Source organism: Liolophura sinensis, chromosome 6 (assembly GCF_032854445.1).
Source record: "Liolophura sinensis isolate JHLJ2023 chromosome 6, CUHK_Ljap_v2, whole genome shotgun sequence".
Lineage (NCBI taxonomy): Eukaryota > Metazoa > Mollusca > Polyplacophora > Chitonida > Chitonidae > Liolophura > Liolophura sinensis.
This window is the reverse complement of record NC_088300.1, coordinates 4793536-4810496: the sequence shown is the minus strand read 5'-3', so window position 1 is coordinate 4810496 and position 16961 is coordinate 4793536. Positions and strand designations below refer to the sequence as shown.

The window sequence follows — 16961 nt, the reverse complement described above, 5'->3', positions numbered from 1 at the left end:
GTGGAAATGCAAAACGCACAGTGCACAGACGGGTCTTGTCCAGGCAGGACGTTGATACAGATGTCCAGTCTTTTGCAAGTGTCGTGCAGCCTGCAACAGATACAATCAGAGAATTAACATCAACACAGCAAGATGTCAACAACATGAGTAGTCAGCTAAAATTGGCCACTAGTGGACTTGAGAAAATTAAGACTAAACTAAAGACTACAAATTTTTTACAAATCAGGCTTCAGCAGTAAAGTCCATGTTTTACTAAACAAGGATTCAGATATGTTGCTGGAAAATGACGGCGATATATCATCAACTGAATCTGACGATATTCCCCTGGCACACATACCAAAATCGCAGAGCACGAAATACTTATGTGGAAAGTGTGAGTGGGAATTCGGAGATGAGAAGAACCCCAAGGAAAGTAAAGACTGGCTAAAAGAAAAGTGAAGACCGGCTAAAATGTGACTAACAAACGGTTCCATGAATCATGCGCTGAAATAAGTGGTGTAATTGACGACATCGAGCTTTTCATCTGTAGTGATTGCCTCTGAATGAAATCGCGAAATTTGTACATACATTTACACTGACACACATCTCATTGCGATGCTGGAAATGAAACGTACACAGGTGTTATGTACAAACCCTGTTGTTTCATTCCATCAGTTGTTTTAATTGTTATAACCGTTCTAAAATCTGCTGCTAACAGTGCTAAACAGGGTGCCACGCTTGCCATGCGACGCTGCTATCGTGTACAATCGGACTTAACCGAAATTCACATTTAGTCTTCTTTGATCAAAAGTATCCAACTAGGGGAAATATGTCATCGAGTTATCTGCCCCTTATTACATAAAGAGTGGAATAAAAGTACCAGTGGTGTTGTAATGTTTGTGCAAACCTAATGGTCACCTATCTCAATTTGAATTATATTGTGTTTTGAACATACATATCAGAGAAGGTAAAGAACTGAAAATAGATGATACAAATTTATTCTGCACAACGTTTTAGTGATTGTTATGTCCACATTTCTGAACAAATTGTACACGTGATTCCGTCACGATTTTTTTGTGATTCCGTCACGACTTCTTATCAGTTTAAATCTCTATCACGCACGCAGTGTTAATGACTGGTATGTTTGTTCCTTTTAACAATTATCTGTGTTCATTTATCTGCAGAATTTATTTGATTACTGAACGGTAATTCGCAGAATTAATGATAAACACTACGTTGGGTCAACGCCTGTGTCCATTTAGCGTGATTCCGTCACGCTGTTTTCATGCTATGAAATTTTCTTCCTCAGTTGAAATTAGAACTAATCGTGTCTCGTGTTGGAAAGCCACGACATTAAAATTTAGATAAAATAAGAGACGTTCGGTGTTGAGCTAACAGCTTGTGTTATGGAAAGCCTAAGCTTGAGGAAACCATGCCCGAATGGTGATTCCGTCACGGTGGAATTCATGTTCCAAGATATAAATGTACAAAAAGGCGTCACATCTGTTTTCTTGGGATGTAAATTGACTTTAAACTACAGTTTTCTTAATGGACCAGCGGTCAGTCCAGAAATACAGTAATCTGCGGTGGCGATCTCAACAGTGATACCTATATATATCAAACAAGTGTGTGTGAAAGAGAGCCCGAATGGGGGCGGCGAGGGGGGCAAAGTTGACCTCGTCGTAGGTACAGCGATGACGTAAATCCCGAAAATTTTCAGCCATTGACGGAAAATATTTTCCGTACAAGATATTAACAACGCGTCAAAAAAGATTTTTTGGCACAACATTTCCCCCTAAATCTTTCGTTCTGGATTTCCTTTTCATGTATCCTTTAACAATGTTATTTATTTATTTATTTATTTGATTGGTGTTTTACACCGTACACAAAAATATTTCACTTGTGAACATTATGGTGGGAGGAAACCGGACAGAGCCCGGGGGAAACCCACGACCATCTACAGATTGCTGTCAGACCTTCCCACTTTAACTATGTTAAATTAGCCATATCATAATGCAGCATATAAACGGTGGTATTTCATTTGAATTTATCTCTGCGACAAGCTTAACATATCCTTAATTACTTTTAATTTCTTTTGGTAGCTTAAAATTTGGGTTTAAAATTATTCAGCGTGGAGGACATTGGTTTTATATCCGTTTGTATTCGCTGTGAGTTTGTCCAGCTCCTGCTGGCTTTCTCTCTGATCGTACGTGAGAAGACCTTCCCATGCAAACTGCGGATGATCATGGCTTTCCTTGGGCTCTGTCCGGTTTCCTCTCACCATAATGCTGGCCGTTGTCGTATAAGTGAAATATTATTGAGTACGGCGTAAAACACCACTGGAAATATGCAATAAATTCAGTTTTATTCTGTCTACATAAGTTTCCACAAAATTTATTCTACACTCAGTGTGCCCCACACTAAGTTTATATGTGAGTAACGGAAAACCTATTTATTACTTATGCATGTCACCCAGTGTCATTGCAACCCAATGTTGTGCATGTATTTCTAAAAGTCAGCTTCGTTTTGCTCAAACCTTGTCTTCTTTACTGCACGCTACCCAGGCCCCGTTGATTGACAGATATCTACATGTGCCCTGGTCCAGGTGTTCGGTTCCTGACAACGGCCGAGCTATTAGTAAAGCAGTCAGTCTGTGCATGGCAGGTCGTGGATTCATATATGGAAGTATAAACGTACTGTTACACGGCAATGTTTTTTGTGTTATTTCTTGCAAAAAAAAACAATGCTCTGATAAGGAATAGCGGTTTCTCACTGGACATAGCGGAGTATCATCAGGCTCGCCGATCTATTCGCGGGAATGCAAATGACCCACCGACTGCGTCAATGGTAAACGGTGTAAAGGTCGCATTGGAAGTTTCAAAGCTGTGTATCTGGTTATGTATTGATTTTCCACCAATAACTTATGCTCTCATATGAAAGATATAAGTGTAAAGAAAATGTGTCTGGAAATTTGAAGTGAAAATAGAAGAGAGAAGATAGTAAAGGATATATGCTGGCAAAATGTTCCCCGATTTGACCAAATTACTTAAGCGTTTTAAATGCTAATTGTCTCTGGGCTGTGTGATATGACGCAGATGTGTCTCGGGCAGTTGAACGGCGAAGATGAATGACATCGTGAAACAGACATCAGGCAGATCGCTCATGCCAGTCAGTCACGTCAGAATTCGATCCCAGCTTAGCGAATTTGTCACGTGGTTAAAATTTTCTGAATTTAAATATTTTAAGTACACTGCTTGACGTAGTTTGATAGGTTTGCCGCAAATTGCGAAAAAGCTAAATTTTCCACCATATTTATCGGTCACAGAAAACTGTTACAGCTGTAAAGCTGAGTGCAAAGCACTATACGTGTACTCTATGTATGCAAAAAAATCGTTAAGCAGTGTTAGAAAAATGGGGACATGCACGCCTTCAAATATTTCCCAAAGGTCGATTTGTTCCGTTTGGCACATCTACATACATATGATATACAGAGTAGTTACAGTACACTAATGACTACGAAGGATGTAGGCTGCCTGATTAAGTTTTTATGTACCTATAAATGGACACCATTTACGTAACCCTGGTTAATGGCTGCTAAATAACGTGACTGGCCAAACAGCACAAATGCCAAAAGCTGCTTCTTATGTTGGCTATTGAAAATGTCAAGTTTGTTTTTCCTACCTTTACCTCTTTTTACCGGTTTTTGGACGGGCTGACAATGAATAAAAATAACAAGTTTTTAAATGCATTTTAGTGGCAAAACAAACAGTCGTAGCTGTGCGGTCCAACCAGTCAAAAATTAAGATCTGTGGTTGATCTATCTACTGACCAATTTGCAGCTTCATAGCTACTGCGGTGTCCGGTCACGGAACAATTGAAAAATGAAACTGAAATGAGCTATAATTGCAATTTTGAGTAAAACCACGGTTGTATTCAGCAGGCCAAACTACATCTAATTGCTGTCTTGTTTTTTCAAAATTCATCCACAGGTCATCAGGAGACTAAAACGACCAATAGCGAGCTTCCACATTTCTCAACCGATTTGCATAACATTTTAAATCCTGACCCCCCCAGTAGCCTTGTACATGCATATCAGTTTTCAATGCAATCGGATAAGCGGTTCTGGAGAATAAGGTTTTTTTTTTAGATTTCCATTCTTCTCCAATATGGCAGAAAAGTGGGTCATAGGTGGGTATACTCCAGCAGGTAGCCCAAGCGATTTGGTAATGAACATGTGTAGAAAGTTAACAGCTGTGACACGCAGTTTTATCGCAAAACGAAAAAGAAAAAAAGTTGTCAGGGAAGAAGAAAAATAACCTGAGCAAGAACAATAGCCAAATTAGCATTGCCAGTTCTGACATGAAGGTGCATGGTTGTACAGTATTTATATAGGCTATACCACCGATTCTGTGGCACCAGTCCACGCGTGGAGGTGGTTCTGTGGTATACATGTGCCTATAAAAATGACCAGCCCCAGCGTGGAAGTGATTCTGTGGTACCAGTCCACACGTGGAGGTGGTTCTACAGTATGCATGTGCCTATAAAAATGACCGGCCCCAGCGTGGAGGTGATTCTGTGGTACCAGTCCACACGTGGAGGTGGTTCTACAGTATGCATGTGCCTATAAAAATGACCGGCCCCAGCGTGGAGGTGATTCTGTGGTACCAGTCCACACGTGGAGGTGGTTCTACAGTATGCATGTGCCTATAAAAATGACCGGCCCCAGCGTGGAAGTGATTCTGTGGTACCAGTCCACACGTGGAGGTGGTTCTGTGGTATGCATGTGCCTATAAAAATGACAAGCCCCAGCGTGGAAGTGATTCTGTGGTACCAGTCCACACGTGGAGGTGGTTCTACAGTATGCATGTGCCTATAAAAATGACCGGCCGCAGCGTGGAAGTGATTCTGTGGTACCAGTCCACACGTGGAGGTGGTTCTGTGGTATGCATGTGCCTATAAAAATGACAAGCCCCAGCGTGGAAGTGATTCTGTGGTACCAGTCCACACGTGGAGGTGGTTCTACAGTATGCATGTGCCTATAAAAATGACCGGCCCCAGCGTGGAAGTGATTCTGTGGCACCAGTCCACACGTGGAGGTGGTTCTACAGTATGCATGTGCCTATAAAAATGACAAGCCCCAGCGTGGAAGTGATTCTGTGGTACCAGTCCACATGTGGAGGTGGTTCTGTGGTATACATGTGCCTATAAAAATGACCAGCCCCAGCGTGGAAGTGATTCTGTGGTACCAGTCCACACGTGGAGGTGGTTCTATAGTATGCATGTGCCTATAAAAATGACCAGCCCCAGCGTGGACGTGATTCTGTGGTACCAGTCCACACGTGGAGGTGGTTCTGTGGTATACATGTGCCTATAAAAATGACCAGCCCCAGCGTGGAAGTGATTCTGTGGTACCAGTCCACACGTGGAGGTGGTTCTATAGTATGCATGTGCCTATAAAAATGACCGGCCCCAGCGTGGAAGTGATTCTGTGGTACCAGTCCACACGTGGAGGTGGTTCTGTGGTATACATGTGCCTATAAAAATGACCAGCCCCAGCGTGGAAGTGATTCTGTGGTACCAGTCCACACGTGGAGGTGGTTCTATAGTATGCATGTGCCTATAAAAATGACCAGCGTGGAAGTGATTCTGTGGTACCAGTCCACACGTGGAGGTGGTTCTATAGTATGCATGTGCCTATAAAAATGACCAGCCCCAGCGTGGAAGTGATTCTGTGGTACCAGTCCACACGTGGAGGTGGTTCTACAGTATGCATGTGCCTATAAAAATGACAAGCCCCAGCGTGGAAGTGATTCTGTGGTACCAGTCCACACGTGGAGGTGGTTCTGTAGTATACATGTGCCTATAAAAATGACAAGCCCCAGCGTGGAAGTGATTCTGTGGTACCAGTCCACACGTGGAGGTGGTTCTATAGTATGCATGTGCCTATAAAAATGACCGGCCCCAGCGTGGAGGTGATTCTGTGGTACCAGTCCACACGTGGAGGTGGTTCTATAGTATGCATGTGCCTATAAAAATGACCGGCCCCAGCGTGGAAGTGATTCTGTGGTACCAGTCCACACGTGGATGTGGTTCTATAGTATACATGTGCCTATAAAAATGACCAGCCCCAGCGTGGACGTGATTCTGTGGTACCAGTCCACACGTGGATGTGGTTCTAAAGTATGCATGTGCCTATAAAAATGACCAGCCCCAGCGTGGAAGTGATTCTGTGGTACCAGTCCACACGTGGAGGTGGTTCTATAGTATGCATGTGCCTATAAAAATGACCGGCCCCAGCGTGGAAGTGATTCTGTGGTACCAGTCCACACGTGGAGGTGGTTCTATAGTATGCATGTGCCTATAAAAATGACCAGCCCCAGCGTGGACGTGATTCTGTGGTACCAGTCCACACGTGGATGTGGTTCTAAAGTATGCATGTGCCTATAAAATGACCAGCTCCAGGGTGGAAGTGATTCTGTGGTACCAGTCCACACGTGGATGTGGTTCTATAGTATGCATGTGCCTATAAAAAATGACCAGCCCCCACGTGGGTCTGAATCTGTAATAATTACATCAGAAATTAGAATAATTAGGTATTAATTGAAGGTGATTCTGTAGCATCTAGGTAGACTATAAGAACGACCGGCCCCAGCTTGAAGATAGCTCAGGGGTATACACAGGCCATAAGAATGACCAATACCGGCTTGTAACAGCTGGGTTTGACCTCACTGGTGACAATCTGGACCAGTTATAGCTGCGTGTGATTTCACTGATGACACGGTCTGGGCAAGTCACAGCTGGGTGTGACCTCACTGATGACATGATCTGGACCAGTCACAGCTGTGTATGACTTCAGTGGTGATGTGGTTTGGGTCAGTCACAGATGGGTTTGGCATCATTGGTGACACAATCTGGGCCAGTCACAGCTGTGTGTGACCTCACTGGTGTCATGGTCTGGGCCAGTCACAGCTGGGTTTGACCTCACTGGTGATGCAATCTGGGCCAGTCACAGCTGTGTGATCAGTCACAGCTATGTGTGAACTCACATACCTAGGCAGGACACTGCTGTGTGTGACCTCACTGATGACACAGTCTGGGTTATTCACAGCTGGGTGTGACCTCACTGGTGACATTGCCTGATACAAATCTGCAACCTGTTGGACGAAACCAGAGAGCAAAGGTAACCATCATACCTAGCCAGGTACCTGACACAAGTCTGCAGCCTGGTGAAGGAAAAAATGGAGAGAAGGTAACCATCATACCTTGTCAGGTGCCTGACGCAAGTCTGCAGCCTGGCAGAGGAAACCAGAGAGTGAAGGTACCCTTATACCTTGCCAGGTGCCTGACACAAGAAGGTAACCCTTTCATCTTGCTAGGTGTCCGGCACAAGTCTGCAGACCACTAGAGGAAACCCTCAACCATTGCCATGTGCTTGACACAAGTCTGCTGACCACTGGAGGAAACCAGAGAGAGAAGGTAACCCTCATATCTTGCTAGGTGCTTGACACAAGTCTGCAGCCTGAAGGAAAGTAACCCTCATATCTTGCCAGGTGCCTTACACAAGTCTGCAGCCTGGTGAAGGAAACCAGAGAGAGAAGGTAACCCTCATACCTTGTCAGGTGCCTGACAGAAGTCTGCAGCCTGGTGAAGGAAACCATAGAGAGAAGGTAACCCTCATATCTTGCCAGGTGCTTGACACAAGTCTGCAGCCTGGTGAAGGAAACTACAGGGAGAAGGTAACCCTCATATCTTGTCAGGTGCCTGACACAAGTCTGCAGCTCTGTGGAGGAAACCAGAGAGTGAAGATTACCCTCATACCTTGTCAGGTGCCTAACACAAGTCTGCAGCTCTGTGGTGGAAACCAGAGAGTGAAGATAACCCTCATAACTTGCCAGGTGCTCTGATGGGGGACATCAGAGCTTGGGTGAGTGAGTGAGTGAGCGAGTGCTTGGGGTTTAATGTCGTACTTAACAATTTTTCAGTCATACGACGATGAAGGAATGCATGTAATATGCATCCTTGTTGCAGAACGGATTTCCACCACTCTTTTATCTAGTGCTGCTTCACTGAGCGCCTTACCGAAGGTAAGTAAGCTGCTGGCCAGAGCCATTATACTGATACGCATCAACCAGTAGTTGCACCATCCCCTTCATGCTGAACGCCAAGCAAGGAAGCTGCAACCTCCTCTTTTAAAGTCTTAGGTGTGACTCGACCCAGGGTTGACCCTAGATCTACCACTCTCAAAGTGGATGCTCTAACAACTGTGCTAGCAGGGCCGGTCACTAGAGGTTGAAGATAGCCCTCACACCTTTTTGGTGCCGACACAAGTTTGCAGTTCTGTGGAGGAAACCAGACAGAGAGCAAAAAGACTTTCCCCTCCTACATATACAGTTGGTCATAACTAACAGTATCAAGTATCTTTCATATTACACGTATGTGGGAAGGTCTTCCAGCAACCTGCAGATGGTTGTGGGTTTCCCCCTGGCTGTACCCACTTTCCTCCCACCATAATGCTGGCCGGTGTCATATATAAGTAAAATATTCTTGAGTATGGTGTAAAACACCAATCAAATAAATAAATAAATAAATATTACACACCAGTACCTCCCAAACCATTTATATTACTCCTACAATCAGCTACAAGTATTTCTTTGTTCTGAAACTTACAATGAACAAAGTTTACATATCAAATGCAAGATGCTTTTCATTATTTATTATGACATACATATGCAGGTCCTTCCAAATGTACTGCAAAACAAAGATTGTGGTAGCATTTATCTCTCTCACACCAGACTCTTTCATCTTTCTAATGCAGATCTGACTTAGTACAACTAGCTAGCCAGACACAAGCACTGCCCCTCAGTACAGCAGCGTGCCAAACACACATACTGGCCCTCAGTACAACCAGCAAGCCAGACACAAGCACTGACCCTCAGTACAACCAGTAAGCCAGGCACAAACATTTTCCCCAGAACAACCAGTTAGCCAGACACAAGCACTGTCCCTAAGAACAACCAGTTAGCCAGACACAAGCACTAACCTTCACTATAACCAGCTAGCCAGACACAAGCACTAGCCCTCAATACAACCAGCTAGCCAGACACAAGCACTAGCCTTCAGTACAACCACCTAGCCTGACCCAACCACTAGCCTTCAGTACAACCAGCTAGCCAGACACAACCACTAGCCTTCAGTACAACCAGCTAGCCAGGCACAAGCACTGCCCCAAAATACATTGTACAACCAGCTACTCAGACACAAGCACTGCAAAAAAATAATAAATACAGTGTATTACAATGTTAACCTGTGCAACATCATGGCATCATACACTAAAGTCAACTAAATTCAATGTATAATATTTTGACATTCTGTATATAAAAATGTAGACCTACAATAATTATAGGGCTTAACCATTATGTGTATGAAGCAATACTCACACAGAGCACTTGCAGACATAGCATTTATATGTTGATGACATGGCACATAACAAAACAGTAACACTCTAGTCTCTGATCCTTAAATCTGATTACATTGTCTTGGTTTAAAATATTTCTAATTTATATTACCGGTACATCTGATGACTTCTTGGGTAATATATTTCCATGTTTTCACTAAAATTAAATTAAAATAAAATTAAAATATTATATACTGTAGCCTTACTTGAATGAACAGCTCACTCACATACCTCAAACCTTTCTATCATTCTATCACTTTGCATTAAGAGTAAAAGAAAAAAAAAACTCAAATATATAAGCGTGAAACATAGATTATGAAAGAATTTATGGACAGATGTACCGTGGATGGAAAATAATAACTGCAATTGTTTAACACTTTGATATAAAAGCTTAATAAAATGTTACACTAAAGAAAATAAAACTGTGGTACACAAATAGCTCTTTTCAGAAACAAGGTTTTATGAATCACACTAAGACAATCTGACATCATTATGCCAAAGAAATGAAAAGACTATCAGAGATGAGGCTGCTAGGCAACTCCCCAAAAGCTGTGATAGTTGTCACAGGTGAGGCCTTTAGCTCTTTCTAGAAAAATCAACATACCGAGAGCTGTGAGAAAAAATTGTTGAAGGTGAGGAATTTAGTACAATGTACATCCAAGAAAGTCAACATCATGAGAGTTGCAAGTGAGAGATGTCAAAAGTAGCATATCTCAGAAAAGCACTGTTTGTTGAGCAGTCAGAGCTGTGATTGTCAAGATCTCTTGGACTGTCTACTCCCCCCAGCCGCAGGTACATCCCTCTCATCCCACACAGTCAGTCCATCACATGCGCAGATCTTTTTACTGTTCTCAAACAGTCCAGCTGATCGTGCAATAATTCCACAAGCTAACCTGTCAAGGAGACAAAATTTACACACATGTACTATCCCTTCATCAATTCACAACCACTAGTAATTTTTTCGATAAAATCAAGAATTTCACCAAACCAAAACAGCTTATTTTTTCACCACTCATTTGGAGAGAAATGGTTGACATTTGGCAAACATATTGTGTTTCACCATTCTGAATTTCCCACACAAAGTGCCTCACCTGTCAGTTTCCCCCACACAGTGCTTCATCAATCTAAACATCTGAACTTCCCACCCATTGTGCATCTCCACTCTGGACTTTCCACACAGTGTGTCAACAGTGCTTCATCACTCTGAATGTCCCACAGACAGTGCCTCACTATCTGATCTCATGTACACACCGTCTCATCATTTGGGTCTTTCCATCCAGTCCCACATGTTTCTGAACTTCTCTCAGTGTCTCACCATTCCAAAATTCACTCACACCCTGTGTCGCCATATTGAACTTTCTACACTGTGTCTCAACGTTATAACTTCCCACATACAATGTCTTTTTCAAACCATTCTCAACTTCCATCCAGCGTCTCACCATGTTGAACTTCCCACACAGTCACCACTTTGAACTTTCTACAGTGTCTCACTATTCTGAACTTTCCCCACACACAATGTCTTACCATTCTGAACTTCTCATCCAGTGTATCTCCATACTGAAGTTCCCACACAGTGTCACCATTCTGAACTTTCTACACTGTGTCACCATTCTGAACTTTCTACACTGTGTCTCACTATTCTGAACTTCCTACACACAATGTCTTACCATTCTGAACTTCCATCCAGCTGCTCACCATATTGAACTTCCCACACAAAGTCACCATTTTGAACTTTCTACAGTGTCTCACTATTCTGAACTTCCCACACACAATGTCTTACCATTCTGAACTTCCATGCAGTGTCTCACCATATTGAACTTCCCACACAGTGTCACCATTCTGAACTTTCTACACAGTGTCTCACTATTCTGAACTTCCCACACACAATGTCTTACCATTCTGAACTTCCATCCAGCGTCTCACCATATTGAACTTCCCACACAAAGTCATCATTTTGAACTTTCTACAGTGTCTCGCTATTCTGAACTTCCCACATACAATGTCTTACCATTCTGAACTTCCATCCAGTGTCTCACCATATTGAACTTCCCACACAGTGTCACCATTCTGAACTTTCTACACAGTGTCTCACTATTCTGAATTTCCCGCACACTATGTCTCACCATTCTGAACTTCCCACACACAATGTCTTACCATTCTGAACTTCCTACACACAATGTCTTACCATTCTGAACTTCCCACACAGTGTCTCACCATTATGAACTTCCCACCCACATAGGAATGTAGATTTTCAGACATCCACGATAGTATACTATAAAAGATAACACTATAAAACTGTTCTACTGATCAATGTATATTATTTACTGTCGTTGCGGCAACAACCTATTGCCTTCAACTGAGTAAAACCGGCCCAGATAGCACAGTTGGTAGAGCGTCCGCTTTGGGACCGGTAGATCCAGGATCAATCCTTGATCGAGTCACACCTAAGACTTTAAAAGAGGAAGTTGTAACTTCCTCGCTTGGCGTTCAGCATGAAGGGGTTAGTGCAACGACTGGTTGACCCGTATCAGTATAATGGCTCGGGCGGGGCAGCTTACTTGCCTTCGGTAAGTCGTCTCAGTGAAGCAGCACTAAATAAAAGAGCGGTGGAAATCCGTCCTGCTACAAGGAGGCACATTACACGTACATGCACCCTAAAGATTCCTTCGTCGTCATATGACTGAAAAATTGTTGAGTACGACGTTAAACCCCAAGCATTCATTCATTCGTTCAACTGAGTAAGGTGTTAAACAAAAAGAATTCCTATTTATATTGAAGTCACATACAAAAACAAAGTGAAACCAGTATGTACAAGTTTCATGGTGAACACAGTTCACGGTTGAAGTATATGTATATATCAACACTGTGTCCCAGGTTAAATCTGAGTCCTTAATTGCGGTTGAGAGTGGGATTTTCAACCTTTATGAAAATGGCTTTGTTAACCCCTCTCTCAAACCAATGGGGCTCTTTGGATAAAATATTTACGTTGTCCCCATTAAAACCGTGACCTGAATTACATATATGTTGGAACAGAGCAGAATCACAGCCACTTCATGCCGGGTTTTGGTGTTGTTTAAAATGGTTACTTAGTGGCTGATGTGTTTCACCAATATATGATACCAATAAATATTTTATCCCGAGAGCCCCACTGGGGTGAGAGAAAGGTTAAAAATCCCAATCTCAACTGCAATGGAGGATTCAGATTCAACCTATCACACATCTGGGACACAGTGTTGAAAAAATGTTAATTAGCTTGTGCAAATGTACCTCAACATGGTAAAATTTGTTCACTCATGTAAAACTGTATAATATTCAAATTTGGTCACTATATACAAGCTCCTGTTGTCTCATTGTTTTAAATTGTATAGAACCATTATTAACTTCAATCATGAATGTGGACTGTGTTCACCATGAAACTTGTATATACTGGTTTGTTTACTTTTTTTTGTTTTTGTGTGTAACTTCAATATAAATAGGAATTCTTTTTGTTTAACACCTTACTCTGTTGAAGGCGATAGGTTGTTGACGCAACGTGAGTAAATAATGTACACTGTCCAGTTGAAAAGTTTTATAGTGTTATCTTTTATTCCAACAGACAATGTTTCACCATTCTGAACTTCCCACACATTCTGATGTTAACTAACAGCATTAAACACACCTCTTCTTGTCTTCCTGATCATTTTCCTTCACATACTTCAGGCTTCCCTCATGAACAACTGTAGATCTTCCTATCACATCCCACACATGGAAATCAGATTTCTCCACCCGGAAGACAGCTCTGCCATTCTCCCTTGCCTCTATGTCTCCAATGAGGCCGTACGGCTGAGACAGAAAACTTACTGATCAGGCAACCTGTTTTATACAGTATCAATGTCAACATGGCATAATAGAGAAAGCGTATTAACTTCAAACGCAAGATATGCCCTACAGACATACACATACATTTAGGATAGACAAGATAAAATCAGCCCAAAATTTTATCTACATGCCTTCTATAATTTTTCCACACACAACCATGCCTTACTTACAAAGCTGTGAGTTTTGAATGAAGTCTCTTTGGGTGAAGTGAATGTTAGAACAAGCTTGCATTTCAAAAATCAGTTTTGCATAAAAGCTGAAAACAATAATTTGGTTTAACATTTTTGCTTTCCTGCAGTTGTATTAATTTTGACATCCACTAAAGACTGCCTTAGTGAACTTACCAAAGGTTTCTGTTCAATGCTTTAATGTAAACGAGGGCTTTTGCTGGCCCAGACACTTAAAGCGCTGGCTCACTGGCTTAAACCGTTAAAGCCCTGGGTCACTGCTTGGACAGTTAAAGCCCTGGCTCACTGGCTTAAACTGTTAAAGCCCTGGGTCACTGCTTGGACAGTTAAAGCCATGAGTCACTGGCCCAGACACTTAAAGCCCTGGCTCAATGGCTTGGACAGTTAAAGCCCTGGGTCACTGCTTGGACAGTTAAAGCCCTGAGTCACTGGTTTAAACCATTAAAGCCCTGGGTCACTGCTTGGACAGTTAAAGCCCTGATTCACTGGCCCAGACACTTAAAGCCCTGACTCACTGACTTGAACCCTTGAAACCCTGGGTCGTTGCTTGGACAGTTAAAGCCCTGGGTCACTGCTTGGACAATTAAAGCCCTGGCTCACTGGCTTAAACCGTTAAAGCCCTGGGTCATTGGCTCAGACAGTTAAAGCCCTGGGTCACTGGCTTGGACCCATAAACCCTGGGTCACTGGCTCAGACAGTTAAAGCCCTGGGTCACTGGCTTGGACCCATAAACCCTGGGTCAGTGGCTCAGACAGTTAAAGCCCTGACTCACTGGCTCAGACAGTTAAAACCCTGACTCACTGGCTCAGACAGTTAAAGCCCTGACTCACTGGCTCAGACATTTAAAGCCCTGACTCACTGGCTCAGACTTTTAAAGCCCTGACTCACTGGCTCAGACAGTTAAAGCCCTGACTCACTGGCTCAGACAGTTAAAGCCCTGACTCACTGGCTCAGACAGTTAAAGCCCTGAGTCATGGGCTCAGACAGTTAAAGCCCTGACTCAATGGCTCAGACAGTTAAAGCCCTGAGTCATGGGCTCAGACAGTTAAAGCCCTGACTCACTGGCTCAGACATTTAAAGCCCTGACTCACTGGCTCAGATAGTTAAAGCCCTGACTCACTGGCTCAGACGGTTAAAGCCTTGAGTCACAGGCTCAGACAGTTAAAGTGCTGGCTACAATTGTATGTCTTCCAGTTTCTTTAACTTTAGTAAAGCAGACAGTTGTCATATGAGTGAAAACTTTTTGAATACAATTGATGGTAAACACATATCAAACAGGCATTCTGGTAGTATGGCTTTCACCATACGTATCCCCTGTCAGTTGAAGCTGTCAGAAGTAACAGCGTGTCAAAGTCCACAACAACACAGCAGAAAGGGCCATAATTTTGTGAAAACCAAACGAAAACTCGAACTTGATCTGCTACTTGTCAAGGTGAAGCCATGCAGGCCTACCAAGTCTCAATTCAATATGATGAAACAATTTCAAAACAAATCAGGAAAAACAATTAAGGTCCAAAAGATATGCAACTTATATGTACCGGTATGCATGAAATTCAGCATACATACGTGTACTTATCACAATATGTATGTAGTTGGAGTTACGCTTACTTATATCATGTTGTACGTCTCAACTGAAAAATACATAACAATATAACACGAGATCACGTTATGACTTATTTATCACTTGACAACCAAGAGCGACTATTGTATGCCATCATTAACATAAGTGGGCCGAGCATATCGTACCCTCAATTGTTTAATTTTTAGCTAATGGAAAATGTTCAGTCTTGCACACTTCATATTCAGGAGAACAGTCCTGATCTGCAACGTATTTTGCATGCCTTGAAAGTGATGTCAGGCGCTTTTACCAAGATTGAAATGAAGAGTAGCGTTATGATAATGAAGAGTAGCGTTATGACAATGAAGAGCAGCGTTATGACAATGAAGAGTAGCGTTATGACAATGAAGAGTAGCGCTATGACAATGAAGAGTAGCGTTATGACAATGAAGAGTAGCGTTATGACAATGAAGAGTAGCGCTATGACAATGAAGAGCAGCGTTATGACAATGAAGCGTAGTGTTATGACAATGAAGAGTAGAGTTATCACAATGAAGAGTAGCGTTATGACAATGAAGAGTAGCGTTATGACAATGAAGAGTAGCGTTATGACAATGAAGAGTAGCGTTATGACAATGAAGAGTAGCATTGTCACAATGAAGAGCAGCGTTATCACAATGAAGAGTAGCGTTATCACAAGCAGGGGCATAAAGCACATGGAATCCATGGATTCTGTGTCAAAAATATTTACAACATCCTTAGCAGCTTTACATGTACTTGGCTTTTCTTGGTTCTTCCCCAGTCAAAGACTGACAGAGCATGTCTCAAGAAGCTAGACCAATGAAATGCCTACAGACTGAATTGGGCACAATCCCTTTCACAGTCATCGCATCGTAGCTCCTCCAACCCTCCCCCCCCCCCCCCACCCATTTATAATACATGCATAAGGCCAAAAATATTTCAAACGAATACTAAAGAATAAACATACAATGTACCATGCACATTGAAATCTGACATGCACTGCCACATAACAACTTTCATGTCTGCATTAATGTTCAAAAAGAACTAACAAACAGCAATCTAAAAACAAAGCCAAAATATATGTTATTACTGAATAAGACAATTTCAATAATTAAAATTATATAGCTATACATTGTTCCGGAATCATCTTCAAATCACACTTCTGCCTGAGAATTAGGAATCTAGAGGCAACCTCAATGACATTCCAGCATACCTTTGCTGGAGCTGGGGAAACTCTCTGGATAAGCTGGTAAAACTTTTGGAGGAGGATGGGACGAGCCTACAGAGAAAATTATTCCAGTAAGCCATGCACTGTTTAATAATAACTGTGATCAACAGAGAAAAACCTTTTCATAAATGAATGTTTTCAACACTTTCTGACAGATTAAATTTTTGGGAATGGCCTGTGGTGTAGACCTAGAAAAGATAAAACAAAAATAAAGGTTGGAAGTCATTTATCAAAACACTCTGTTACCTTCTTTTCTAACCAGGGAGGACTAAATGAAACGGCTAAGTAGACTAGGGGAGACAACTCTACTTATCTCAATGCACCTTAACCACGAACCATCAATCATCTACAGGGGATCCTTTCAAAACCAGAATTGTGCAACAAAAATGCTATAATGGAAAGATAGTAAGGCATCAATGAAGGAAAAATTCAACAGCATGTTCATTTATACTATCTAACAAGAGATTTCGTACATAACTGTAAGTGGCTGCAATGAACATCCTGAAGTTGCTGACAGTGCTTCCACCATACAGACGAAGAGGAAGCCAGCATGAGCTGAACCTTGTGAAAGGCTCCTGGGTCATTATGTTGTACTAGCACCCTTACCACTAGGCCATGTAGGCTCCTGAGACAAGTATATTCATGTATATCATGTCTGAATAATCCCGGTCGTGA

The 16961-nt window shown here is 42.3% G+C and overlaps 1 protein-coding gene across 4 annotated transcripts in view; it reads right to left on the bottom strand.

Moving 5' to 3' along the window:
- Nucleotides 1-8717: 8717 nt before the first annotated feature.
- The window catches only part of LOC135467036 (copper chaperone for superoxide dismutase-like), an 18882-nt gene continuing 10638 nt past the window's right edge, over nt 8718-16961 (bottom strand). For 3 of the 4 annotated variants that reach the window (XM_064744795.1, XM_064744793.1, XM_064744796.1), the window contains exons 6-8: nt 16272-16337; nt 13092-13255; nt 8718-10326 (exon numbers count right to left, since the gene is read on the bottom strand). In XM_064744795.1, the coding sequence (XP_064600865.1) occupies nt 10188-10326; nt 13092-13255; nt 16272-16337 (369 nt within the window). In that variant the 3' untranslated portion in view covers nt 8718-10187. The remainder of the gene's footprint in view (nt 10327-13091; nt 13256-16271; nt 16338-16961) is intronic. The other variant, XM_064744797.1, reaches the window with a different exon arrangement.